General features: G+C 45.6%; 2 protein-coding genes and 2 non-coding genes across 4 annotated transcripts; 1 reads left to right on the top strand and 3 right to left on the bottom strand.

Moving 5' to 3' along the window:
- The first annotated feature begins 47 nt into the window (after positions 1-47).
- On the top strand, positions 48-16,290 carry ACAT2 (acetyl-CoA acetyltransferase 2). Its single transcript, XM_019412706.2, has 9 exons — positions 48-184; positions 796-930; positions 4,309-4,490; positions 5,932-6,049; positions 12,743-12,886; positions 13,737-13,859; positions 14,438-14,592; positions 15,162-15,272; positions 15,891-16,290. Exons 1-9 carry the CDS (start codon positions 130-132, stop codon positions 16,059-16,061), a joined length of 1,194 nt encoding a protein of 397 aa, XP_019268251.1. The 5' UTR covers positions 48-129; the 3' UTR covers positions 16,062-16,290.
- TCP1 (t-complex 1) lies at positions 16,196-27,595 on the bottom strand. The gene is made up of 12 exons (XM_019412704.2): positions 27,361-27,595; positions 26,424-26,509; positions 26,096-26,224; positions 24,282-24,379; positions 23,798-23,908; positions 23,068-23,249; positions 22,557-22,683; positions 18,487-18,662; positions 17,996-18,119; positions 17,504-17,696; positions 16,987-17,150; positions 16,196-16,500 (listed from the first exon to the last, which is right to left on the bottom strand). The coding sequence occupies exons 1-12, from the start codon at positions 27,422-27,424 to the stop codon at positions 16,284-16,286; spliced, it is 1,671 nt and encodes a 556-aa protein (XP_019268249.1). The 5' UTR covers positions 27,425-27,595; the 3' UTR covers positions 16,196-16,283.
- On the bottom strand, positions 17,806-17,937 carry LOC128777910 (small nucleolar RNA SNORA20). Its single transcript, XR_008423214.1, has one exon. It is a non-coding gene; the product is annotated as a small nucleolar RNA SNORA20 (small nucleolar RNA).
- On the bottom strand, positions 23,993-24,132 carry LOC128777913 (small nucleolar RNA SNORA29). The gene has a single exon (XR_008423217.1). It is a non-coding gene; the product is annotated as a small nucleolar RNA SNORA29 (small nucleolar RNA).
- Positions 27,596-27,755: the final 160 nt, after the last annotated feature.

Here is a 27,755-nt window from a genome sequence, read left to right as displayed (position 1 = left end):
GCGGATCGGTGGGCGGGTCTGCCTGCGGCTCCGCCCCCTGGAGCGGCCTGTCAGCGGCCGAGCAAGGCTTTGCCTCACTCGCCTGCAGCTCCGGGCCCTCAGCAGCACGAGAGGTTGTGGTGCGGCACGATGAGTGCAGGTTCCGACCCCGTGGTGATCGTCTCGGCGGCGCGGACCGTTATAGGTAAGTGGCCGGCGGCGGCTAAGCCGCGGGGACTCCGGGGCCCCTGGGACACCCTGGGACACCCTGGACTTTGCACCTCGCCCTTCCTGGCCGACCACCCCGCAGCCCCGCCCCGTCCTCGCCAGGTGATGCCCACTCCTCTTCGCGTGCTCTGATTGGATCTCCGGGTAGAACCACCGTGCCGCCTGACTCTCCCATTGGATGGCGAGGGTGGGCGCTCTCTCTCGAGTCCTCTGATTGGCCAGCTCCAGGAGGAGCCATGTCAGCCCTGTGGCCACAGGGGCGGGGTTGACGGGTGGTCAGAGCAGGGTCGCGGCGGTGAATGGAGGTTGAGTGAGAATTGCCGTCCCGCGCTTAGCGCTGTAGACATTTCAAAGCCCTTGGGCGCGTGGGACCGTCGACCCCTTTTGTTAGGGAAGCGTGGGCCGCGCCCATCTGCCAGCGCGTGGGAAGTGGATGCGCAGGCTTCCCGCGCGTCCGCGGCTTCCCGATGCTCTGGCAGCGTTCCGCGCGAGTCTCGCCTGGGTGAGAGTCACACACGCTCCGCTCTGTACCCTCACGAGCCGCGCTGGACGCCCTGCTCATCGCCCCCTCCTGCCCTTCTGCCCTAGGCTCCTTCAATGGTGCCTTGTCCACCGTCCCTGTCCACGACCTGGGCACAACGGTCATCAAAGAAGTCCTGAAGAGGGCCGCTGTGGCTCCCGAAGAGGTGTCAGAGGTCATATTTGGACACGTTTTGACAGCAGGTAACTCCTCAGAGACCCCGGCTGAGGTCAGGTTTATTGGAAGCAGCCCATCAACACATCCTCCCATCCCCGCTCCCGAAGCTGAAGTTCTTCACTGCAGAGATGTGCCCACAGCGTTCCCGCTGTGGGAATTCTTCCTGTCGGCCCTCTGGCAAAGCCCCTTCCAGTTTAACACTCCTCGACTTTCATCTGCGTGTCCGGATGAGCCTAGACTAGACCACCGTCCCCCTTTTTCATTCTGTAGACCCAGGGCCAGCCTCACGCAGCATCCGAGAGTATGCACGGCCCCCCGTAGTCCCCAGAAATGTACACATTCAGTACAAAAGTGTGATTTCCTCCTTTGTGTCTCGCACTGTGCTACCTGCTGGGGATAGGGCAGAGGTAAGGGCCTTGCGCCCCGCGGTAGGCTCCCTTCCAAGCTGGCCAGGTAGGTTGCACTTCCTGCTCCGCACGGGTGGGGGCGCTGGGGGGTCTCACTCCCTGGGGATAGGTGAGTCACCAGAGTGCTCCTGTCTCCCTTCTGGTTCCCACTGTCTACGGACTGGTGATCACTGACCATTCCTACTTATTAATAACTAGATTCATGTTCACTCGGTAGCATAAATTCCAATTATCGCTAGTGGTAACTGGTAATGCTCACTTAACAGCCAACTTTTGTCCTTACCCTGTCTGAGACCTGGCCCTTTTCTTTTTCTTTTTCTTTTTTTTTTGGTGTTTCTTACTTTGTAGTTTTGTATTTCCTCTTCCTAATTCTCCTTTCTGAAATTGTCCCTGCGGGCCTACCACTTTCCCTTGACTCTCCAAGGGCTTTAAAATAGGTAACACTCTCAGACTGGCAGCCTTCAGCCCACATCCTCCTTCCTTCCCAGACCCACGATTCAGACTTAATTCAGTTGCCACACGGTACTCCATGTTGGTTTCTCTGTTCTGTCTTCCACGCTTCTTTTCTTTCTTTTTTTTTTCTTTTAAATTTTTTTTAACATTTATTTTTGAGACAGAGAGAGACAGAGCATGAACGGGGGAGGGGCAGAGAGAGAGGGAGACACAGAATTGGAAGCAGGCTCCAGGCTCTGAGCCATCAGCCCAGAGTCCCACGCGGGGCTCGAACTCGTGGACCGTGAGATGGTGACCTGAGCTGAAGTCGGACGCTTAACCGACTGAGCCACCCAGGCGCCCCTCCACGCTTCTTTTCTATAGTATCTTTGCAAATTAAAATACAAAGAATAGCGATGTTTATCAAGGGCCTGCTGAGTGCTGGGCCTTTAAAGCACTGTGCTTACTGCTTTCATTGCTTTATTTAATCCCGTCAGTAAGTCTGTTGAATCGTATTCTCTCCATTTTCGAAATGAGTGAATGAGATTTTGAAAGGTCAAGTCACTTATCCACAGGCACAGTTGGAGATGGAGCTAGCATTCGAACCTTCATCTGTCCTACTTCTTAAGCCTAGACACCCTCCATAACCCTATAAAAATGTTTAGCTGATCACCTGCTGTGCACTGGGCACTATTTTTTTTCAGCTAGGGATAAGCAGTGTTCATATCAGATAGAAATCCTCATTCTCATGAAGCTCACGTTCTGCTAACTGCTAGACTATTAATTATGTTTAGCACTCATTTCTTACCTTTTTTTTTTTTTACATTTTTTAACGTTTTTATTCATTTTTGAGAGACAGAACGTGAGCAGGGAGGGGCAGAGAGAGGGAAACACAAGATCCAAAGCAGGCTGCAGGTTCTGAGCTGTCAGCACAGAGCATGACAGAGGGCTCAAACTTACTGTGAGATCATGACCTGAGCCAAAGTTGGACACTTAACCGACTGAGCCACCCAGGCGCCCTGCGCTCATTTCTTACCTTGAAGATGGAGGTTATGGATAAACACATAACATCTTTATGAAGGAATCATTTACTTAAATGCATTTGTAACTCACTGTAGCTTAAAAAGCAGGAGCTTCAAATAATATTTTCTTCTTTATTAACTAGTATGCTGAGTTCAATTTAGAGGTATTTTGATTCTGTCATTTGAACAATTTTTCCTATATATGTTTTTAGTTTCAAGGCTACCAGTCTAATCCCAGAGAAAGAGCATTGTGATGAATATAATCTCTAAATTTTTGTCCATGAGCTATTGGTGAGTTTTTTCCAATAAACTCACTGAGGAAAGGTGCAAGGTATGGGTCTATCTGAAATTTGCAATAGAGTGACCACTGTACAAACATTGATCCTTTGGTAATAGGCACTGGGTACTGAGAATATTTGAAACTTTCAACTCCATTCCCTTCCTTTTTTTTTTTTTAATTTTTTTTTTTTTAACGTTTATTTATTTTTGAGACAGAGAGAGATAGAGCATGATCGGGGGAGGGTCAGAGAGAGAGGGAGACACAGAATCTGAAACAGGCTCCAGGTTCTGAGCTGTCAGCACAGAGCCCGACGCGGGGCTCGAACCCACGAACTGCGAGATCGTGACCTGAGCTGAAGTCGGACGCTTAGCCGACTGAGCCACCCAGGCACCCCTCAACTCCATTCACTTCTGTGCTACTTTATGTATGTGATGTATTTCTTTCGGTTCCCTGAAGGAACAGTTCCCACAGTTGAATTATGCAAGGGTATTTGTCAGTTCTGATTTTGCACATGTCTTGTTACATAACCAGTTAACCATGTGTGATGAATATCAAGCAAAGAAAGAAATACTTCTTATCAGAGGTTTTCCTCTTTAAGAAACCCTCTTACTGTGCCAGGTGTCTTGAAGCCATGATCATGGAAGCACATGGCCCTAGTTGGAAACATGGATGATGCCCAAGTTCTGCCCTGTGTTTATGAGGGAGTGTGTGCTGGGGCACCTGGGTGGCTCCCCAGTCAGTTAAGCATCCGACTCTTGATTTCGGCTCAGGTCATGATCTCATAGTTTGTGAGATCGAGCCCTGACTCCAGCTTTGTGCCAACAGTGCAGAGCCTGCTTGGGATTCATTCTCTCTCTCTCTCTCTCTCTCTCTCTCTCTTCTCTCTCTCTCTCTCTCTCTCTCTCCCCCTGCCCACCCCCCACTCACACTGTCTCTGTCTCTCTCAAATAAATAAACTTTTTTTAAAAAAATAAGGGAATGTGTGCTTATTCAGACCCTGTTGAAAGATCAAGAAGCATGTTTCCTTCTTAAGGTATTAATCGTTTCCTTGTGGAAGAGGAAACTTATATCCCTAAAATATAGAACAGCACAAGCTAATTCATAGTCAAGAGCTACGTTGTGGCAAGGATAGAGTGTATGCAGGCCTTTTTCTGTCTGGCTGGGAGTGTGGCTTGGTTCAGCTTGGCTGGGAAGTGACAGGAGCCCAGTGAAACATTTTGTTTCTCTGTGATTGCTGAGAAGTCTCTGTGTTCCCTCTTCCAGGTTGTGGGCAGAATCCCGTTCGACAAGCCAGCATGGGTGCAGGAATCCCTTACTCTGTTCCAGCGTGGAGCTGCCAGATGGTCTGTGGGTCAGGCCTCAAAGCCGTATGCCTTGCAGCCCAGTCAATAGGGACAGGAGACTCTAATATTGTGGTTGCAGGAGGCATGGAAAGCATGAGCAAGGTGAGGCCTCTGAAGAAACAACTCTTGCTGACCGCTCGCTAATAAACTTATTTTGCCATAGCAGAGTAACCTGATGCATAGCAGAGCTGAGACCAAAGAGTAAACAAAGTAAAAATGGATTCAACCTTGATCCCTATGTGGATGTTAATTATTCTTCCAAGTTGGGGGAGAAATCCAGGTTGTAGAAAAATCCTGTCAACCAGTGTGACTGGAACAGAATTCATTTTTTTTTTTTTTTTTCCTAAAATGTTACCAAAGCATAAAATGTGTCCCGAATTTAACCTGTTACATTAGTTGGTTGATATCCTTGGTCTTAAATTTCTTTCTCATTGTATGGAAACGTAACAAACAGATGTTTGCACTTATTGTCCTGTGCTTGACAAGAAGGACCCCAGGGACCAAGGGACTAAATTTTGTTGACCGTTTGGAGACATCACATGTGGAAAAGAGGACCACTGAGTGGTACCCTTCTCAAATAGGTTTGCTTGGCAGAATTTCTTTCCCCAAGGCCCATCCCTCAAATTGGCATGGGAGTGAAAAGGAAAAAGTATATCACCAGCTTCCTACAGGCAGTTCAGGGTCTGACCTGGGGATCCCCTAGACAGGGCCAAATCAGCCCAGGAGGAGGTAAGTTGAAGGTAGTGAACATGATCAGAGTGATTCTGAGGGGACCATGCTAATATCTGTGTAGTACTTTACAAGGTTTGTAGCTTTTATACATATAGTCACAACAGCCCTTATAGGGTAGATGGTATCATTCCCAATCCACAGGTCAGGAAACTGAGGCCCAGAGCCAGGATTCAAATATCAATTTTCTGACTCCCAAGTTTTTCCATTCTATTTTAGCTGCTATTGAGTTGGTAGGAGTTAAGAGGACCCACACCCAGAAAGCTCTCCCCATTAATTAGGCCTCCTGATTGTTCTGACTATAGGCATTATGTCTTGTATCAAAATAAGTAACACACAGCGTGATCACTTATGCCGTTAGATTAGCTCCTCATTTAACAGATAACTAGTTGTCTGCTTTGGATTCTGTGTCTCCCTCTCTCTCTGCCCCTTCCCCACTCATGCTCTGTCTCTCTCTGTCTCAGAAATAAATAAACATTAAAAAAAAATTAAAAAACCCAGATAACTAGTTGCCTCTTTGGAAAGGCTAAATGGAGTTTTTAAGGACACAGGACACAGAATGGATAGATTTGGTGGTAAATGGAAATAGGTAGGTAGGAGAGTAACAGCTCCTCAAGAGTGGGTAAGATAGAATTGTGTGCTGATTCCAGGGGTCTTCAGGCCCTGGGTGGGGAGGAGGATGGGCCGACTGGGGAGAAGGATCACAGGGGGGACTAGGCGAAGACTGGGGAGCCACTGGATAGTTTTGAGTGGGATCCTAAGGAGAGGACTAGTTACAGCCAATCCTAAATCCACTTGTATTTCTTGTTTCCAGGCTCCTCACTTGGTTCATTTGAGGGCAGGAGTCAAGATGGGGGAAATGCCACTGATGGACAGTATACTCTGTGACGGGCTTACCGATGCATTTCACAACTACCATATGGGCGTTACGGGTAAGGCAGACGCAGCTGAAGACAGACTAACTGTAAAAAGGTGTCCAAAAGGTCATGTCATAATCAGCTCTGCAGGTGCTTTCCTCTTTAAGGTCAGGGACCATGTCCTCATCATTTTGTATCACTGATGGCAGGGATAGTTCCACTCGGGTGAGCCCAACTGAGGAAATAGCCTGTCTCTCCTCTGCGACTCCTTGATTATGGCGGGATGTTACAGGTGGGTGGGACTTCAGAGCTCTGATCAGCCTCCCATTTCACCGTATGAACAGACCAGGGCCCCAAACGGTGGTTTCGTGGCAGAGGTGGGATCAGAGGTGAGCAGGTACTCCTGGCACCTTACACCGTACTCTCTGCACCATATGACCTGGTTTTCATTAGGCATCTGCGGTTCAGGTTTACTGGCCAGGCAACTGGAAGGTCAACAGAACTGCTGTCTTTAGTCGTGAGAAAGTGGGGGAAAGAGCCAGATTCTAAGCAGAGGGAACAGTGTGTATAAAGGCAAGGAGGGAGGGGCGTGGAGACGTGGGGAGCAGAGAGAAGCTGAGGCATCTTGTCACTGCAAGCGAGGGCGGCAGCGGGGAAGGCTGGAGAGTGTGGCCAGACTGCGGGAGGCTGTGTTCCCTAACAGGGTGTTATCATAGTGTCCAGGCCGGGATTTCTCCAAGTGTGATATTCCAGCTGTGTCAACATCACCAGAGGCTGTCAAGCCTTGTCTGAGGTGTTCCGGGCTGAATTGTGACCTCCCAAAACTCCTATGTTGAAGCCCTAACCCCCAGGACCTCAGAATGTGACTGTGTTTGGGAGTTGGGGCCTTTTAAGAAGTAATCAAGTTAAAATGAGGCCTTTATCGTGGTCCCTGATCCAGTCAAACTGGCATCCTTATAAGAAGAGGAAGAAATACTAGCGATGGCAGCATAGAAGAAAGACCATGTGAGGATACAGCGAGAAGGTGGCCAAGGAGAGAGGCCTCAGGGGAAAACAAACCTGTCGACATCTTCATCTTGGCCTTCTATTCTCCAGAATTATGTAAAATAAATTCCTTTTGCTTAAAAAAACAAAAAAAAGAGAAAAAGTCTCAGGCCATGATGTAGGCATTAGTAAAGACTAGACCTCCTAATATAGACAAATAGAAAACTGGTCAAAACATATTAAGCAGCTGTTTTCAAATATTAGCCAACAATCATGTAAGACTGAGATTCTTTTTTTTTCTTCCTAATTTTGGCCTTTTTTCATGAGGACCTTCCAGAACCTTCTGTATTACCACTTGGGGCTCAGCCCCCATTGCTCCACACATCAGCCTCTTGCAAGCTCCTGGCAGGGATGGTGTTGGGAACAATCCAAATTGTTTGGAAACAAATCCTCCCCCTTCTCTCCAGTTTTAGATAAATACTGTCACTCTGGGAAAGGTCCTGCATCTTGTCCACAGTGGCTCAGGCATTTCCAGTGCGGTCGGCCCCAGCAGTAGGTGGGGGGTAGGGGCAGTTGCCAGGAACTGCCATTTCCTACTGGCTGCTGTCCCTTCCTTGCTGGTACCACTCCCTGATGGCTTGTTCTAACAGGGGTAGATGTATTCCTTCCACACAGGGCAGCACCAGGGGCCTTCCCCATGGAGCCTTCATCTGATGCCTGTCAGCTCTTTCCTCCCTCAGCCTGGGGAAACCCTCCCTTCTAGATTTATGTAGAGGAACATGTTGTTCCTCTCCCTCTGGTGCTTGAGTTCCCCAAAGACAAGGTACAGGAAGGAAGTTCACCTGGGCTTGGAATGGCTCTACCAACTTGGTATGGACCAGGATCCGGAGCTCTCAGATCCACACCGAGCCTTCACAGTAGATCAAGATTGAGGCATGTCTTAGAGGCATGGCCTGCCGAATGTTCTCAATGTGCCCCCGTCGGGAACTTGGCTAGCACAGACCAGGGAAGGTGATAGATCCCAAGTTTGGGCATCATCCCAAATAGTTCAGATGGATTTTTGAAGATTCCTGTCAGGGCATCGTGGCACCTTCTTTCTGCCCTGCGTGATCCTATGACGAGGGAGGGGTGGGTTACCAGGAGCACCTTGCTTTCTCCCCAAGGCAGTTTCTTGCCCTGCCTCTGGGGTCCTCTCCCTGAAGGGCTGCTCTAGGACTCCCCTAGACGAGAGCAGGGGACTCACCCACCCTGCAGCCAGCCGTGGTGCCAATGCCCACACCAGTGCCACCTCCTACTTTGGCTGCAGTCTGTCACAAGACTGAGATTCTTGAAAGAAGGGAAAACCCCACTGTCCCTGACTTTCTACCTGGAGGAATAGTGGCCATTGAACTAGGGAGGCAGAAGTCAGAGTTTGGTGCTGCTGAGATGGCTAGATTTTGTGGGGCAGAGTACTAGAGAGAAGGGAGCTAGAAAAGGAGCCCCAGAAGTCTCCATAAGGGTCTCCTCAACACTTTGGTCAAATACTCAGATGTATGTGTGCAGGGCAACACCTGCTGGAAACAGCTGCTAGAGAGTTGTGAACTGGGAGACTCAGGAGTTCGGACCAGCCAGAGCAGAAACTTTACTGAACCCCCTGGACACTCCCTTGACATCTCAGAAAGGTCAAAGTTTAGGGTAGGGCTCTAGCCCCAGAGTAAGGACTACTCTAGACCCAAACTAATAAGCTTAAAAATCAAGCTTCAAAAGGACCCGTGTGATCTGCCAGCATGTTAATGGGAATGATACTCAATACCCTTGCTTAAAGATCATAAAATGCACATGTTCAACAGTATAGCGACTGTAATGTCCAGCATGCAATAAGAAATTTCTAGGCATTCACAGAAATAGGAAAATGTTAGCCCATAACAATAGAAAAAACGGTCAATAGAATCTGATCCCTACAATAATAGATACTGGAATCAGCAGACAAGGATTTTAAAGGTGCTGTTTTACCTGGGTTTACGGGCATAAAGGAAAACACGACTGAGGAACATGTAAGGGAAACCTTAGCAGTAGAAGGGAAAACATGCACAAAGAAGTAGATGACAATTAGAACTGTGAAGCCCACACTCTGAAATGAGAAACCCACCGGATAGCCTAATGGAAAACTGGAGACGGAAGAGAGGGTCAGCGAATTTAAGGATAGAGTAATACATACAACCTGAAGAACACAGAGAAAAAGATTGAGAAAAGAATGAATAGAGCCTCAGGGATCTGTGGAACAAAGTAAACTGGACTCACATGCACGGAATAGGAATCTTGGAAGAAAGAGAACGGAGGCAGAAACATTATTGAAGAAACAATAGTTTCCCAAATTTTCCACAAATTTCCCAAATTTTGTGACAGATTTGGGAAGAAAAAGAGGAAAACCTTTACAATGAGCGGCGCGGGAACAAGAGGGTCCACAAGCAACTGGGAAAAGATGACCCTCAGCTCCTACCTCACACTGTAAACAGATACTCATTTGAGATGAATCACGGATCTAAAGATAAAAACCAAAGAAGTCAACATAGAATAGCTTGTAAACCTGGGGGTAGGACAAGACTCAGAAGGCAATAAACTTAGAAGATAAATTAGATGAATTAGATTTCAAAAATTAAAACTTACCATCACCGAAGGCACTATTAAGAAAGTAAGTCACCAATTAGGAGAAAATATTCATGATACATATAAGAATTCCTATAATAATAATAAAAAGACAACCAATTGAAAAATGAGCTAACGGGGCGCCTGGGTGGCTCAGTCGGTTAAGCTTCCAACTCTTGATTTCAGCTTGGGTCATGATCTCATGGTTTGTGGGTTCAATCCCCGCATGGCGCTCTGTGCTGACAGTGTGGAACCTGCTTGGGATTCTCTCTCTCTCTCTGCTCCTCCCCTTCTCTCTCTCTCTCTCTCTCTCTCTCTCTCTCTCTCTCTCTCAAAATAAATAAATAAAATTTAAAGAAAGAAAAATGAGCTAAAGATTAGGCACAAATTTCACAAAGGAAGATAGATGAATGGCCAGTCAGTGCAAAAAAAGTATTCATCATTACTTCAGGGAATGCAAATTAAAGCCACAATAAGATGCTGTTCTACACCCCCAGAATGATCAAGATTAAAATGACTGGATGTTGGCAAGGATGTGAAGCAACTAGAACTCTGATACATTGCAGCCATAAAGTGGTACAACTACTTTGGAAAAAATTTGGCAGTTTCTTTACTAAAGACACATGAAAACATCGATCACTAAAAGCTTTGCACAAAGAAGTTCATAGCAGCTTTATTCATAAGAGCCAAGACCTAGAAATGGTTCAGGTATCCATCAACAGGAGAATGCATGACAACCACTCAGCAGTAAGAAGGAACAAACAGCAATAACCTCAACAATATGACAATGCTGAGAACAGACACTGAGTTGCATTTATGGTGACAGAAATCAGAATATTACTTGCTTCAAGGAGGGGGAGATGGGTAAGAGGCATGTGAGAACTCTCTGGGGTGATGGAAATATTACATATTCAGGAGATACGGTTGCCTGCATTTGTCAAAACTCGTTGAACTCTACACTTAAGATTTGTGTATTTCACTCTCTGTAAGTTTTACCTAATCAAAGAAAAAAGAACTGTAAACAAATATCGAGCTCTAGTTATTGGGTTTGCTTTCTCCCCAGTGGTGTGGGATAGCAAGTTCTGAAACCACCTTGTGTATATTCTAGATTTGAGCAAATGAGTGACTGTATTGAGGATAATGGGAGCCAGGCTTCTCACTATTGTAGGAGGGAGTCCACGTAGGGAAAGGGCGAAGCGTGCGCTGGTGGTGTTAGGTTACACTCAGAGAATGCAAGGTATCGCCATGAGTGTGTATACATTTGCAAATCGTATGTGTATGTAAGTTCCTGATGAACCGGCGCAGGAACAATGACATGCCAGGAATAGTGAGCAGTCCTAACACCCGGATCTTTATTTGTAAATGCCTTCTCCACTAAGGAGAACTAAGGAACCAAGGTTCCTTTGAGAAGCGTCCACGGTAGGACAAAAGTGCTAAAAAAAAAATAAAGTTTTTCTCCGGCGCTGTCTGCGGAGGTGGCAGCGCCCTACTTGGCATCATGGCTGCCCTCAGATCTCTGGTGAAACCCAGGAATGTGACCAAGGAGTTCATCTGGTACCAGTTAAACTAGTATGTTAAAATTAAGTGCGACTGGTAGAAACCCAGTGGCAGTGACAATGGGGTGCTCAGAAGATTCAAGGGCCAGATGTTCATGCCCAGAATTGGTTACGGCAGCAACAAGAAAACAAAGCACATGCTGCCCGTTGGCTTCTGGATGTTCCTAGGCCACAAGATCAAGGAGCTTGAGGTGCTGCTTGATGTGCAACAAATCTTACTGTGCAGAGACTGCTCACAGTGTCTCCTCTAAGAACCGCAGAGCCACTGTGGAAAGAGCAGTCCTATTGGCCACCAGAGTCCCCAGTTCCAATGCCAGGCTGCACAGCAAAGAAAATGAACACACAGCTTATGTGCACATTGTATTTGTGTTAGTAAAACCATAAAACTACCAAAAAACAAAAAATGAAGAAGTGCTTAGAGCACACGGGGACATGTCAGAAGGGCTCAGGAACCAGCTTAGAGGACGCCCACTGCCCGAATCTTGAACAATTTGAACATCAGAATAAATAATGGTAGTTACGGGTTATGTAACTTATTAAATGAAGGAAAAATATTTGAGTTCATACTGATGTCAGCATGATACATGGAGGGAAGGAAAACACCAGTTAACATGTACACAAGGAAGGTTGGAGTTGGAAAATCACGAATGCGAAAAGTAGCAGGTGAAATTTGATGAGGAAGAAGTATTTTTTCGCAACCTCAAAATAACTTCCCATAAATTACTGATAAGTTATAAACGGAAAAGTAGTAACTTTACCGTGTAGAGAGGCTTGAACCAAGTGATGAAAGCTAACGGCACCTGAGGTGAACTAATACCACAGGCATCCTGATAAGATTCACTGAGAACATCATGTCCGTGGTATGCCTGCTTTTCTGCAAAATCTTAATCTAGTCTTGAGGAAACATCAAACCTAAATTGGAAGACGTTCGGTAAAAGAACTGGCCTCTGCTCTTCAAAAAATGCAGGTTAAGAAACACGAAGATAGTATGAGGAACTATTTCAAACAAAAAGAAACTGAGGAGCTGTTTCACTATTAAGTGTAACAGTGTTGATCCCTGAACTGAGCATCTAAATTTAGCTACAGAGGACATCATTGGGACAATAGGTGAAACTTGAATCTGGACCACGAATTAGATCATAGTATTGTATCAATGTTAAATTTCCTGATCTTGATAACTGTGTTGATGTAAGAAAATGGCCATTTGGGGGAAATATACAGGGAAATTAAAATTGAGGGATAAAGAGGCAGGATTATAAATTTTTCTCAAATGGTTCAGAGAGAATGATAAAGTAAGTGGGGCAAAAAAAATATAAAACAGTTGGTGAATCGGCATAAAGGAAATTTCTGAAAGTTTAAAATTATGTAGAAGGGAAAAGAGAGAAGGACGGAAACAAAGAAAATGGCTTCTAAGATTTACTGCAACATTTCCAAATTCATTGCCACTGTGAGGCAAGATGGCCACAGAACACTGTCGCAGCCCATCGGTGAGTCTGCTTGTACTCGGCGCTCCGTGCTTGTTTACGTGTGAAAAACTTGAGCTACCGAGAGCCAGTTCCTGAAAATGTTTCTTTTGCTTTACTATTATTTTTTTCTTTCACAGCTGAAAATGTAGCCAAAAAATGGCAAGTGAGTAGAGAAGATCAGGACAAGTTTGCAGTTTTGTCCCAGAACAGGACAGAGAGTGCACAGAAAGCCGGCTATTTTGACAAAGAGATTATACCAGTTTTTGTGTCTTCTAGAAAAGGTGAGTATCTGGATCATAATGGTTTAAACAGCAGCATGCCATTTATAGGTAAGAGTAAAACTCCAAAAAATAATATATAGGAATGTTTGTAAAGTGTGTCTTTCAGGTTGCAAAGAAAAGGTTGATCTTGGCTACGTCTTAGATGGCGGGGCTGGGCGGGGGGCGGGAGGCATGTTTATGGGGTGTGGGAGGGTTAAGAACATAGGCAGCTGTGTTAGCACTGGAGCCTCTCGGTGCCAGAGTGTCCACACTGTTCTGTAGATACAGCTGGTTTCACGTGAGAAACTGGAGCGTTGGCTCATGGTTATTAGAAGGCAACAGCTGACCTTTTGTCCCTACAGGCTAATTCTCCTCAGAAGTGAACATTCGGTATTTCCTGTATGTTTTTGTATACATATCATACATCTTGCGGGTGGATCTTTTTGGGTCACTTTGCTATTATCTACTATGGCGTGCTCTAGTCAAGGGGCTATTACTGGTAACTGTTCCGTTCCCCATAACTGACGTCACTTATGTCCAAGCCTCATGGCTTTGACGCTCCCGGGTCCAGGCGGTTGTAACCAGACAAGTCCTACGCCCACACCCTAACTTTTCGCACAAGGAACTGCCCTCCTCAGAAAGGGCCGTGCATATGGAAAACACTCAAAATGTCTCATGAGGACAGTGCTTATAAAATGGTCGAACGTACGCTTTTTTATTAGTGTGTACTTTCCTCTTGGAATAAAAGGATTTTTGATAAGCCTTCCTTCCAAGTATGAATCTTCATGCATCGTGTCTCAGGACTCCACCATTGCTAGCACGCCAACTGCCATCTCTGTAGTAATTTGGGGAATTGATTTTCCTCGTTCAGGTCTTACTGAAGTGAAAACAGATGAGTTTCCTCGCCATGGGACCAACATAGAAGCCATATGTAACTTGAAGCCTTACTTTCTCAAAGATGGAACAGGAACAGTCACCCCAGCTAATGCTTCAGGTCAGATTTGCCAAAGGGCAGTTGGGGGAAAGCCATCTTCTGCTAGGCCCCACCAACTTAATGCCTTCTTCGTTTCAATGATTTTTTTGTATACAAATGATCCTAAAACCTTTAGTTGCTTTAAGGGACAATGTAGTTTCTCTGTATTTGATCCTTACTAAGTGTTTACATTTTTGACTTAATGTATATGTGAAAGAATGGATTTGACTCCCTGACATCCTCACTAGACACAGGCGAAAAAGCAAATTAGGGAACCCCAGAATTTATCTACTACCTCTGTGCTTTTCCAAAACCAGCAACTCCCAGTACCTCCCGTGAAATGAAGACTATTTCTTCCGTTTCTTTTCTTAACCTCCCCTCCCCCAGCTTTCCTCAGTTAGAACATTCTGTGGTCAATTATGTCACATTCATATTACCAAACTTACCATTTCCAATTACATTGTAAATAGGAATTACAGCCAATGAATTTGCCAAGATGTATTAAGAATAATTTAACACATGTCTTCACGTGTCAGAAAGTAGACACAGGCATGTAACTCAATGAGCATCTCAAAACTCCAGACTTTCATATTTTACAGGAATAAATGATGGTGCTGCCGCTGTGGTTCTTATGAAGAAGTCAGAGGCCGACAGTCGAGGGCTTACACCTTTAGCACAGATAGTTTCCTGGTCACAAGTAGGTGTGGAGCCTTCCATTATGGGGACAGGACCAATTCCGGCAATAAAGCAAGCTGTGAGTCTAGTTCTGAATGTTAGCACCTGTTCTTTGCTTTGTTGGTTGAACGAACCTCTTTGGGACCAGACCAACACCCTGTAATTCCGTTATTCTGTCCTCTGTAAACCTTGGCTCAGATCCTCTCCACTCCAAAATGTCAAGATCGAGCCTGGTTTTGTTTTCCTTTTTATTCTTATCAGATCTCATTTTCCCTTTAATGGAATTCCTCCCTAGCCTTATGCGAGCATATTCCTGCAGCTCTACCTCTAGTCCACTTTCCCACCACAAAGAGCAGCCGAGAACATTTGGGTCATATGCCTTTTAGGGGTAACTGATAATCCCCTAGATCACGTCACCTACGTGTAACCCGTTAATGCTTCAAAACTTTAACTTCAGAATCTCCAAGGGATGTTTGATCCTTCATGTTTTGGAACTGGTGTCACCGAGGCAAAATGTGGTACCACTAGGCCCCTGCTGGAACATCCCAGAAGAGATCCTTCAGTATCAGTCTATTCTTTTGAGTATCTACAATGAAGGAAGGCTCCACCTGAGTGTTCAGACCTCTATTCCATTCATCTTTCCTTCAGGTTGCAAAAGCAGGTTGGTCACTGGAGGATGTGGACATATTTGAAATCAATGAAGCCTTTGCAGCCCTGTCTGTTGCAGTAGTTAAAGAACTTGGATTAAACCCAGAGAAGGTAAACCCGAGCAAGCAGTCGTGGGGATAGCTCACAAGTGAACTCTCCCAATGCAACTTTAAGATTGCAAAGAGCAAAACCCACGTATAGTTGTTCCACAGTATCCCTGGTATTGGCCAACCGGCCAATAACTAACTTGTGGGTGGATCCTGGGTAAGTGCCTGCTGGGGCTGGGGAGTTCTTTTATTGCTTCCCGAGGCAAAAACTCTGGACTCTGTATTAGTTTACTTCTAACACCAACAGAGCATTGACTCTTCTAAACTAGTGAGGTAGGGTGGATGTCACAGGGGTATAAACAGTATACCTAAACAGGAAAAACGAAAGTGGAATTTGACAGGATAGTTTACTGGTGTAATGTTAAAAGGGTAAAGATAATTTACGATTTTTAGCCCTGGGGCACCTGGGTGGTTTCAGCAGGTTAAGCGTCAGACTTGATTTGGGCTCAGGTCATGAAATCACGGTTGTGGGACCAAGCCCAGGGTCAGGCTCCACACCCAGCCTGCTTGGGTTTCTCTCTCCCTCTTGGCCCCTCCCCACCTCACACATGTTCTAAATAAACCCCACAAAACTTTTTACCCTATGTCCACAGGATAACGGTATATATTTTTCCCCCCTTAGGTCAACATTCAAGGAGGGGCGATAGCCTTGGGCCACCCTCTTGGAGCATCTGGCTGTCGGATCCTTGTTACCCTGTTACACACAATGGAGCGAAAGGGTGGGCATCGTGGTGTGGCTGCCCTATGCATTGGGGGTGGGATGGGAATAGCAATGTGTGTTCAGAGAGGATGAAATTGCTTAATGAATCCTGCCGAAACTAAACTGAAACCTCATCTCTTCTTAAGCTAACAAGGTACTAAATTGTAATATGTGAAATCAGAGGACCAAAGTGAGGATGGAAACCATCTTTCATAAGAACCCAAGGCTTGACAGCTTGTTATTTTTATTAATGTGTAATACTCAAGATACAAGATAACTGCATCTAACATTGTTATAAATAAAAGAGAAATGAGATCAGTCATCAAGGGCTCCCGAGTGAACGGCATCTTCATAACCTCCATGCTTATCATCTTTGCTTTCCGGGTGTAATTTGATAAGATCATCAATTCGAAGAATGGTAATTGCAGCTTCTGTTGCAAATTTCAAACTCTTAACTTTCACTATGGTTGGTTCAAATACTCCTGCTTGTTTGTTGTCTCGGGGTTTACCATTGACCAAATCAAGACCAATCCTGCAAAAACAAAACAAAACAAAAACAAAAAACCATTAAGTGATTTCTTACATAATGCACACCTATCCCATCTCATCTCTTTAAGAGATGAATGGCTTCGCCATTCAAATGTTAATCTTGGGAAATGTAGGGACCTCAGGATAGATAGATCCCTTAAGACTACAGTAGTTGACTGTAAGTAACAAGATAAGTACCGAGTCATAGAAAAGCTTAGGTAGATACTGGGCTCCCCACATCATTCAGTATCTTAAACAGGGGCTCCTCAAGAAGATACGGATGACCCAAAAATAATCCCCTGGCCTCTGTGGGACCTTTGTGCAGGTGTAGTGACTGTCCAGAGAAGCAGGGAGAGGCTGGGACTCTGAGCTGCTAACTAAAATACACCAATGCTAATCACTAGTCATCATCTTTTATCAGTTTAAAACAAAGCTAAAGTGCCATACACGATACACAGATGACCGTGAAAAAGGGAAATTGTATGCTTACCATTTTAGATTTTTGCGTTCTGGGTTGACTTGAGCCTCATTATGGAAAGCTCTTAACTTTGCAACCAGATCTGTGGAGTCTTGGGCAGCATTCACGGCCAGTGTGTTAGGAATAACAAGAAGAGACCTTGCAAACTCCGCAATAGCAAGCTGCTCCCGAGACCCCTGAGAAGAAAGACAGCGAAGGGTCTTAAAACCCACGGCGGCAGCAGAGGACCGAGAAGAGTATGTGTACTTTTGAACGTTTATCTTATTTTAAAAGAGAAAGCGTGCGCTACCTGGGGAGGGGCAGAGCGAGTGAGAGAACCCCAAGCCGGCTTCGGGAGTCAACACAGAGCCCGAGGCAGCACTCGTTTCCACAAGCCGGGAGATCATGACCTGAGCTGAAATCTACATGCTGACGCTCCACGGACCAAGCCACCCAGGCGCCCCATCAGGGAAGGTACATCCACAAAAAGCCAAAGATGGTGCCCCCCCCGCCCTTCTTGAAAAGAAAGCACAATTCTACGTGTTCTCACCATGCTGGTTGCGTAGTTTTCGAGGTATATGGAAAGCGCCGCTTCTACAGCACCTCCGCCAGGAACCACAGATTTGGACTCCAAGACTCTCTTCACCACACAAAGAGCATCGTGTAAAGAGCGCTCCATCTCATCGCACATGAAATCATTCGCCCCACGTAAGATAACTGATGCAGACGTACGAGCCTTAGTGCTATTTAAAAAAGTAAAGTGAAATCCTTAATATATTTTCATAGACGTCTACAAAGAAACCCACCGTAAGCACCTCGACTGGAAATCCTGCTCACACCCAGACACAGAGGCAGTGTCTGGACCGCGCAGAAGAGATGAAATGGTTACTCCATCTCGTGGTAGCGCACGGCCTATTATTGTTCTCTCCCACGCGTATAACTGCTCTGATCACTGAAAGACTAGAGCAGCAAATCAATGGGAAGGCGATCCGTTCCCTTACTAATAAAACCCGTGCAGCTCAATTGAGAAAGCAGCTCTTACTTTTTGATCAAGATCAGTTCGTCATCACAAATTCTCTCCTGTACCACCTCTTCTGCTTGTCCCAACATTGAAGCTTCGAAAGTTTCTTCTCCTTCCAAATTGGCCAGGGTTGACAAGACAGTCGCTATGAAGATGATGACAAAGATCTGTAAACACTTTTCCCATGAACGCTTTCATATGCTGTCCCAAATTCAGAAACATTTATGGTAAGAGCAACGTACAGACAGGCATCAGTAAACCACTGTCCTTTCAGCCTAACACAGAACCATGACCTCCTGAGGTCAACACATTCAGTAAGTTCAAGAGCTTTTCCAGTAACGTGGAAAATGGCTCTATGAGACATATTTGTAGCCTAAGGCATTAAAGGAGTAAGATGTAAAAAAAAACCACTGCTTCTGCAACTGCTTAGTGATAACATTTCAACGTAAAGAGACACAGTCTCATATACGGTAACGTGACGCGCCGCAGCTGGGAGCGAGCAGAGGACTTACCTCCAGAAGCTTTAGCGATGCGTTTCAGGTCCCTTTTTAAAACTCTTCGAACTGCCATAGCACCTGTCTCCACAAAATACTTGAGACACATGTCGTCAATTCCACCGGTGGTTAGAATAACGTTGGCACCAGTTGCCAGGATCTTCTGGATCCGCTCCTTGGTGATATCAGATTCTCTACAGAGATGAAGTATTTGGGTAATAACCCAAAGTTATCTTCTGTGTGGTTAATCTAGTTCCAATTTCCATTAAATACTTCACATAACATAACTGCAGATTAAATTACATCAAACATCCTTTCCCTTCTGTGACCAAAATTTAAATCAACCTACAGAAAAGTCCAAGAAATTAAAATTACCACTTAGTTCTCCCCCACCCCAATGTGAGTTCCTGAGAACCAAGGAATGGCATCCCTGCCTTTAAGGATCTGGCAGGGAAACACTGTCAACCATACTCTGGAAAAGCATTAGCTACAATGGAACGCAGAGATGATTGGGAAGCAACATGCAGCCTGCCAGGTGAGGCAAGGAAAGCACGAAGGTCTGGAGTCAAGAGGAGTCCAGAGTAGAAATGACTAGTAGGAACAGGGGCGCCTGGGTGGCTCAGTCGGTTGAGCATCTGACTTTGGCTCAGGTCATGATCTCGCGTTCGAATGTTCAAAAAGGTACACATCCGGCTCCGTGCTGACAGCTCAGAGTCTGGAGCCTGCTTTGGATTCTGTGTCTCCTCTCTCTCTGCCCCTTCCCTACTCGTGCTCTGTCTCTGTCTCTCAAAATGAACAAACTTTTGGGGCGCCTGGGTGGCTCAGTCGGTTGAGCGTCCGAGTCTGGCTCAGGTCGTGATCTCGTGGTCCGTGAGTTCGAGTCCTGCGTCGGGCTGTGCCAACAGCTCGGAGGCTGGAGCCTGTTTCGGATTCTATGTCTCCCTCTCTCTCTGACCCTCCCCCGTTCATACTCTGTCTCTCTCGGTCTCAAAAAAATAAATAAACGTTAAGAAAAAAATTAAAAAAAAAAAAAAAAAAAAAGAACTTAAAAAAAAAAAGTTTTGTTTTTTAATTAAAAAAAAAATGACTAGTAGGAACAGAAAATGAACGTTTTGTAGAGTTAGATGTTAAAGGGTCTCGGGCCCATTAAGAAATTTAGTATTTTTATTTATTTTTAATAATGAATTTAGAGAGTATGCACGAGTGGGGGAGAGGGGCAGAGGGAGGGAGAGAATCTTAAGCATGTTCCACGCTCTGTGTGGTGCCCAACACAGCTCCATCCCACAGCCCTGGGATCGTGACCTGAACTGAAATCAAGTGTTGGACGCTCAACTGACTGTGCTACCCAAGCACCCCAATTTATTTATTTTTATTTAAGTAGACTCCACACACAAAGTGGGGTTTAAACTCACAGCCCCGAGATCAAGAGTCACATGCTCTACTGACCGAGCCGGCCAGGCACCCCACGAAGTTTAACATTTTTAAGTAAGAGTATTCTCCGTGTTTTCAAAAGGATGCCCCGATGTCAATGTGGGCGCTGCACTGGAAAGATAGAGGAATGAGGCGAGGAAGCAGTAACTGGAGGCACAGGAGCGTATCTGATGTGAACAGATGTTCTGAACAGAGAAGTCCCAGTTTACGGCTTGGTGACAGGGAGGTTCAGCCAGTGACTCCCGGCGTAAAACAAAAACTAACAGGTTATGGGGCAGGACGAGAAAGCAGAGTCTGGTTTTCAAAAGATGCGTCCAAAGCCCCCGTGTTAATCAGGCGAAGCTGCCAGGAGGAGGGCACAGGACAGAAATCACAAGCAAGCTATGGGGAAGGGACACAGATTTAAAAAAGCCAACATGTTATAGATTATTAAAACTATTTCACTTGTCATTCAAAGAGCTTTTTTAAAAATAAGACAAAGACAAACCCCAAGGCAAAGCTGTCTATAAACCGTGACAAATGCTCTGGGCCGCAGGCCGCAGGATGGGCAGCGGCTGCAAAGCCAAGCATATCCTTCAGACTCTGCCTTCAGAGCTTCTGGCCCAAGTCCCACAAACACAGAAACTGTGCTGACGGGCGGGAAGAGCAAGTACAGGAACTCATGGCAGAGCACACTTCGGAGGGAAAGACAGCAAGCTGTTCTCTGAGCTAAAAAATAAGCAGGCAGAGAGTAGAAGCGGACGGAAGAACGTTACTAGGGGCCGGCAGGGGAGTCTGACGGACTCTTCCAGTTGTGGCTGGACCACAGCGGAAAAAAATACTAAGACAGGAAAAAACCTATCCCAGAGCAATGGGAAGCCTACAAAAGGCTCTGCCTTGGAAATGACAAGATCACCGTGGCTGCTGTATGGAAAATCGCCTGGGAGGGGCCAAGAGTGAAACCCAGAGGAGCGGCTTAGCTGCCCCTCGACAGGGGCAAGAAAATAGGAAGTAGATGAATCTGAGATTTAATTTGACGACAGAAATCAAGAGGTCTCGGTGATACATTAGAAGGGAGAAAGGCATTAGGTAAAAAGAGCCAAGGTATTTCCTAGTTTTCTGCCTGAGGGGTCCCCATCGCTAAAATGCAGATTTATGGGTATCACCCAAAGTTCGGTTTTAAACATACTGAGATGTGTAAGAAGCATTCACAGGTGCCTGGAGCTCAGAGCAGCACATTCTGGAAGTCTCCAACACGGGAAGAATACCCGCAGTCCCAAGAATGACGAGGGCTTATTCTGGGGACAGCAGAGCAGACCCCGGGGCTGCCCACACATACAAACACAAGACGGGGCAGCACCACCGAGCTGCCTCCCACCTCCCAGTGTTTCAAGAAGGAAGTAGTCACCAGCTCGAGAAAGGTCAAGTGAGTTGAAAGCGTCTACTGAATTTTACACTAGAGACGACTAGTGACCTTAGCAAACGGTCCTCCACTGGAGGGCACAGCTGCCAAGGAGACGAGACACAGGGGCGCCTGGGTGGCTCAGTCGGTTCAGCATCCAACTCTTGATTTCAGCTCAGGTCATGATCTCACGGTTCCTGAGATCGAAACCCAAGTGGGGCTCTGTGCTGTCAGCAGATTCTCTCTCTGCCCTTCCCCCACTAGCGCACTCTGCCTCCAAATAAACTTTAAAAAGAACCAGAATTAGTAACTGAATATGCAGCTTGAGAACAGTCACCCTAGAGGGACTGATCGGCCACCGGTAGAAGAAAGGACACTTTACAGAAAGAAAAAAAATACATAGGCAGATCTGAAAGGCAAAAAGCATGACTGACTTTTGGCAAAGACTTCTTGTAGGTTTGGTTCAGTTACTGTTTTTTTCCTTTTTAACAAACCAACCAACCATTAAAAACAAACAACAAAAAAAAGAGTGAGTGATACAGTCCAGTGGAAGCAGGCAGTCAAAATCCAGGGTAGCGGTCAGAGTCTAGCTCTGGAGCGCGTTAACCAATCAGGAACGGCGTTAGCGTCCCCTGGGGCCTGGCGTACAGGGGACACACAGTGCACACTCTACTACTCGAGGAAGTACATTCCTTGGCAGATCTATAACATTAGTCACTCCTAAAACCGACGTTCTACAAGGTTTCGTTGAAGTTCTATCACCCCGGGTCTATCTTAAAACACCAGATCACCACATTTTCTAGCCTTCCAGCAAGTTTGACTCTGGTCAAAAATCCTAATTCTTGGGGGCGTCTGGGTGGCTCATTCGGTTGAGCGTCCATCTTTGGCTCAGGCCATGATTTCATAGATTGTTGAGTTCGGCTCAGGTTTGTGAGTTCAAGCTCCACATCAGGGTCTGTGCGGACAGCTCAGAGCTTAAAGCCTGCTTCGGAATCTGTGTCTCCCTCTTTCTCTGCCCCTCCCCTCCGCTCAAAAATAATACACATTAAAAACAACTTTTTTAAATCCTAACTTTTCTAGTCCTCCGAGACACCACATTTTAAAAACTCCAGCTGCATAATCACCATCCTCTGCTACCTGGCAACTGATTGATTACTTGCGGTTATCTAGGAGATGTCACCACTCCTTAGGATCCTTTTTTACTTGCTACCGGCTCTAACGAAAGTATCATTTCCAGACACCGCTTTCAAAGGTCAAAAATAATCTCTGAACATACCTCTGTCTAATCTGGTCCAGTTTTTCAGGGTCTGTAATAACCACCTGTACACCAAGCTTCATTTTTGTCTTCTGTAGGCTGAAGTCTAGGCAAGCAATCTTTGCGTTCACTATTCTCTTGGGCATGCCTGCAATTGAACGTAACGTTAAATAACTGTGAACTGTAACGACGTCACGTTTTATAAAATACGGGTATTCTTAAAGCCTGATTAAAAAATAACAAGAAATATTGGATTATGTTATCTACGAAGACAAAAATTTAGATTTTATAACATCTAACCGTAGAAACAAACTTTTACGGCCTTTATGTGGTCTTTAACTCGCGTTTTTCCCAAGCTTTATGAGTTTAAGTTACACAAGCGAAACTGAAAAAGTGATCTACAATTTCCTCTGCCCTTGGGCTTTACTGAAGAACTGTTAAGTGCAAGTCGTGGAGCGCTCCCCTAAGGAGGTACGGTATGTATTCCACGGACGGCAAATTTTGACCCTTAGTACCAAACCCTGAGGCTTACCCTGCGATCCCACCACACAGTTGAGTGCGTAGCCACTGATGAGCAGACTCTCCGTCTGACTCCTCCCGTGCGCTTTCAGGATATTAACAGAATTCACAGGATAGCGAGGCTGGCCCCTCACGTCTGTGTATTTAACTGCAAGCACAGCATCTACTACCATATTCGCAAAGAAATCACCATTTCTAAGTCAACAGTTAAGGAGAACAAGAGACACAGAATGGATAATGGGTGCTCACAAAAACCAGGGTAATTCTTTTAAAAAAAAAAATTTTTTTTTTTAACGTTTATTTATTTTTGAGACAGAGAGAGAGCACGAACGGGGGAGGGTCAGAGAGAGAGAGGGAGACACAGAATCCGAAACAGGCTCCAGGCTCTGAGCAGTCAGCACAGAGCCCATTGCCGGGCTCGAACTCATATACCGCGAGATCGTGACCTGAGCCGAAGTCGGACGCTTAACCGACTGAGCCACCCAGGCGCCCCAAAACCAGGGTAATTCAAATGCACTTCCTTTTAACCATTTCATCAAAAAAACAAAACATTAATTATGCTGTCAAAATGTTAAAATACCATTTATTGCTACCTGCAGTTCCTATTACTATTATACACTATTGACTTTCCCCCTAGGAAAGCAAGGAAGGAAGCAGACAATTTCAATACAGTATCACCCGGCACAAAAGCAAGATCTTACTCTTTAAAAAGCCTCAACTTTATCGAACCATCACAAGGATACATTCCGATGATTTTGGAAGACATCGATGTCTTAGCAGCATTGATCAGGCAATCTCTTCCGAGTTCATCTGTGTTAATAATTAGATTTTCACTGATGTATCGCACAGCTTCCCTGTTTGAAGTGTGTAGGAAAAGACATTTATAAATTCACTACTCAAACTTTGTTTTCTCACAATGGCAAAACGTCACGGGGACCAATTTTTTGTTCAGCCATTTCATACAGGAGGAGGACACAAGTAAGTCCTCCCTCGTCAGATCACGGCAATTTTTATCTATCCCATAAGCATAGCCACCAAAATCTATTATTGGGAGAAAATGTGGTAGTCAAATGGGAAAAAAAAATACTAGCCCTGTTTCTTACTCAAATATCACTACTAAAATGTGACTTTTTCAAAATAAATTTAGTCATTAATAACATTTACAGAACACAGACTTTTTACAAATAACATCAGATACCGTAAAATCTTCCCTGACCGCAATCTTACTTGCAAGCAAGTCGATAGCCACTAATAACTGACGTGGGATGAATCTTCTGTTTGACTAGTTCATCGGCATTTTTAAGAAGTTCTGCTGCAATAATAACCTGTTGAGAAAAGATTCATTGCTCTGACAGAGTCTGACAACACGCGCCTATGTAAAAACAACACTGCAACAACGATCAGCTAGTGTTAAATAGTGACGATGATGAATAACTGGTTATTGGAAACCTGGAGAAAAGAGAGCTATACAGTGTTTTATTTACATGCAGATGGCCAAAGCAAATAGGAGCCAGGCCACACAATGGTAGAGAACTGCACATCTGTTACCTTTAAAGAGGAAGTGCTCGACAGAAGCCAAGTGAAGAGTGTGACTATTCAAATGATGTCTATTATTTTAGACTGTTACTTGGTCGATCTTAAAAATCATTCTTCTAGGGGTAACTCAATCAGTCGGTTGAGCATCCAACTTCGGCTCAGGTCGTGATCTCAGTTTGTGAGTTCAGTCCTGCACCGGGCTCTGTGTTGACAGCTGGGAACCTGGAGATTGCTTCAGATTCTTTGTCTCCCTCTCTCTACCCCTCCCTTGCTCACACTGTGTCTCTGTACCTCTCTCAAAAACAAACATTAAAAAAATTTTTTAAATCATTCTTCTAAAGATACTACAAAACCAAAAATTCTGTGCTTCTTCTAGGAAAATTATCACTTTGTTTTTAAAATCACAGTAAAGTTATTTAGACAAAAACTATTCTCGTTATTTCAGAAGAGATAGATCCCATTCTTTCATGAGTTAACGTTTAATCTAGAAATACAAAGATTTTCCCCACAAACCACTGGTCTGCCTCTTTACAGTGAATTATTATTTGTTCCTCACTAAATCCTGTTTCTACACTACACAACACACCACATCAGCGTGCTGATGATCTTCCAGAAATTTGTATTGTTACTGATCACATTTACTTTTTCACGCTCCCATTTTGAACCCATGAAATTCAAAATGCACACTTTTTTTCTTTTTCTTTTTTTTTTTTCAACGTTTTTTTTATTTATTTTTGGGACAGAGAGAGACAGAGCATGAACGGGGGAGGGGCAGAGAGAGAGGGAGACACAGAATCGGAAACAGGCTCCAGGCTCCGAGCCATCAGCCCAGAGCCTGACGCGGGGCTCGAACTCACGGACCGCGAGATCGTGACCTGGCTGAAGTCGGACGCTTAACCGACTGCGCCATCCAGGCGCCCCACACACTTTTTTTCTTAAACCCAGTAATATTTCTTCCCTAGATAATTATAAAGAGAAAGTTTTTTAGGAACTTCTAAGTTTCAGGTGGTGAAAACATAAGAACTTTTAATGAAACTATTAAAAAAAAAACCCTTGTGCATATGTATAAACACTGTTGTGGCTGAAAAACTCAGGAAACTTGTGAAAACCCACATTTATTTTTACATTATTTATTTTGAGAAAGAGAGAAAGTGCAAGTGGGGTGGGCAGAGAGAGGGAGAGAGAATCCCAAGCAGGCTCCATACTGTCAGCACAGAGTGGGATGTGGGGCTGGGATCTCAAGAACCGTGAGATCAAGAGTCTGACGCTTAACTGACTGAGCTACCCGGACGCCCCTGAAAATCTACATTTAAACCGAGTGGGCTGTATTATCTCTTAAGTTTCTCTCCTTTGTACAAACTACACACACTGGTTTTTGAATTCTGTCTATCCCAGAAGCAAAGTAAATTTTCTCCCCCTTGACTCACTTATAGCTTCAGTTTGTGAAAGTCCATTCTAGGAGAACAACTAGTCTCTAGCCACCTACCAGGTAACCAACTACCTACCACGGAGGTGGTTCCATCTCCCACTTCTTTGTCTTGCAGATCAGCCAGCTCACAAAGAACTTTAGCTGCCGGATGTTCTACCTCCAGTAACTTCAGGATGGTTGCACCATCATTAGTAATGGTTACATCCTAAGAAATTTGCAGGAAAGAAAAGAGACAACACAATCACTTGCAGACACAGGACAGCCTCTAAATTAACACAAACCCCTATTATCACCTTTGCTGCACCTTCCAATACCAGGATTATGATAAAAACAGAGAATTCACATTAATAGTTAAGAACCATCATTTCTCTTTAGAGTAACACACAACACGTAAGTGTACTTACACCAATATCATCCACCAACATTTTATCCAAGCCAACTGGACCAAGAGAACTTTTTACAATATTGGCAATAGAAGCTGCTGCCATAACTGTAGAAATAAAAAAAAAAAATTTTTAAACCCACTGCTCCAAATGACAACCATTTCAGCCTAAAGAAGGTGACACCCAACAGCCTCTGGATTTTCCAAATCTACCAATCTATCCAAATTACTTAAAATGGTTAAGATCGGCAAACATCCCTGATTTCAAAAGTGTCCACGCTCTCAACTAAACAGCAACTAATGTCTTAATCCCTCGTGTTTGCTACAATAACCTCACTTTCAGTATTACTTATGCTAACGTTCAACTGAGATTTCGTCAACCAATTTTACTATAAAAACCTGCCGGCGATAGGTGGATAAGATTCGGATCTGGACATCCGGGCACCTGACATGTACTGCACATAATAACCAGTGGGGTACAGTGGCCCATTTGCTGGACTGTGGCCATTTGTTCATCAGTACAACCAGCAGTTAAAGCTAGCGTTTTCGGCTCAATAGCCCAAAAACGAGGTCCAAAGATTGAGAGCCACGCTCCTCCTGGTTAGAATCGGAAGAGACGAGGCGCAGGGCACCCGGACCAAAGAGGATGTGGGGCGTGACCAGCACGTGTCAATGCGGGCGGCTGGTTTTCTAGGCTGGGGAGCGCTTCTCAACTCCCGGGCCTGGGCATCCACTGCCAACCACACGCAGCGGGGACAGTTCTCCAAAACGTGCTGGGTGTTCCGGAAATCCTCCCCTACGGGAATATAGAGGGCGCTGCCGCCCCGCCCCGCAGAGACCGGACTGGGCCCTTTACCGGCACAGATGAGGAAAGCGCAAGACCCGCAGCCCCGGCTCTACTAGGGAGGGCCGGGATGGGGCCGGGAGGCCGGCCCACGGCGGGCCTTGTTCTCCCTTACCGTTCTGGGAGCGGATCGCCTCCCCGGTGCTGCGGTCTCCGAACACGGATAAAGGCCCCTCCATCTTCGCGGCGGCGTGCACGTCGAGTTTCACCCTCACCGCAGGGAACCAGCGTACGGGTCCCTACGCCCGGTGGCGTCCACAAGAGCGGTGGTGGCTACGGCGTGGAACGGGCCTGAGCGAGGCCGCGGAGACTGCTGGGAACACCGCTCCCCCGGCCCGGCCGCGGGGCAGGGCGGGAAGCGAAGGAAGGGAGGGAGGGGAGCGAAAAGTGCGAAAGACCCGGAAGTGAGGAGCCGGAGAGGGCGGGCTCAGCATTTTCACCCATTTAGAGAGCGAATGAGAAGGGCGCGAACGCAGGAGAACGGAAGTCGGGCTCTGGGACTTGGGGAGG

This window comes from Panthera pardus, unplaced genomic scaffold (assembly GCF_024362965.1).
Source record: "Panthera pardus isolate Hobbes unplaced genomic scaffold, ASM2436296v1 HiC_scaffold_17, whole genome shotgun sequence".
In the NCBI taxonomy this organism is placed as follows: domain Eukaryota; kingdom Metazoa; phylum Chordata; class Mammalia; order Carnivora; family Felidae; genus Panthera; species Panthera pardus.
The sequence above is the reverse complement of the archived record's forward strand: the minus strand, read 5'-3'. Positions and strand labels throughout refer to the sequence as shown.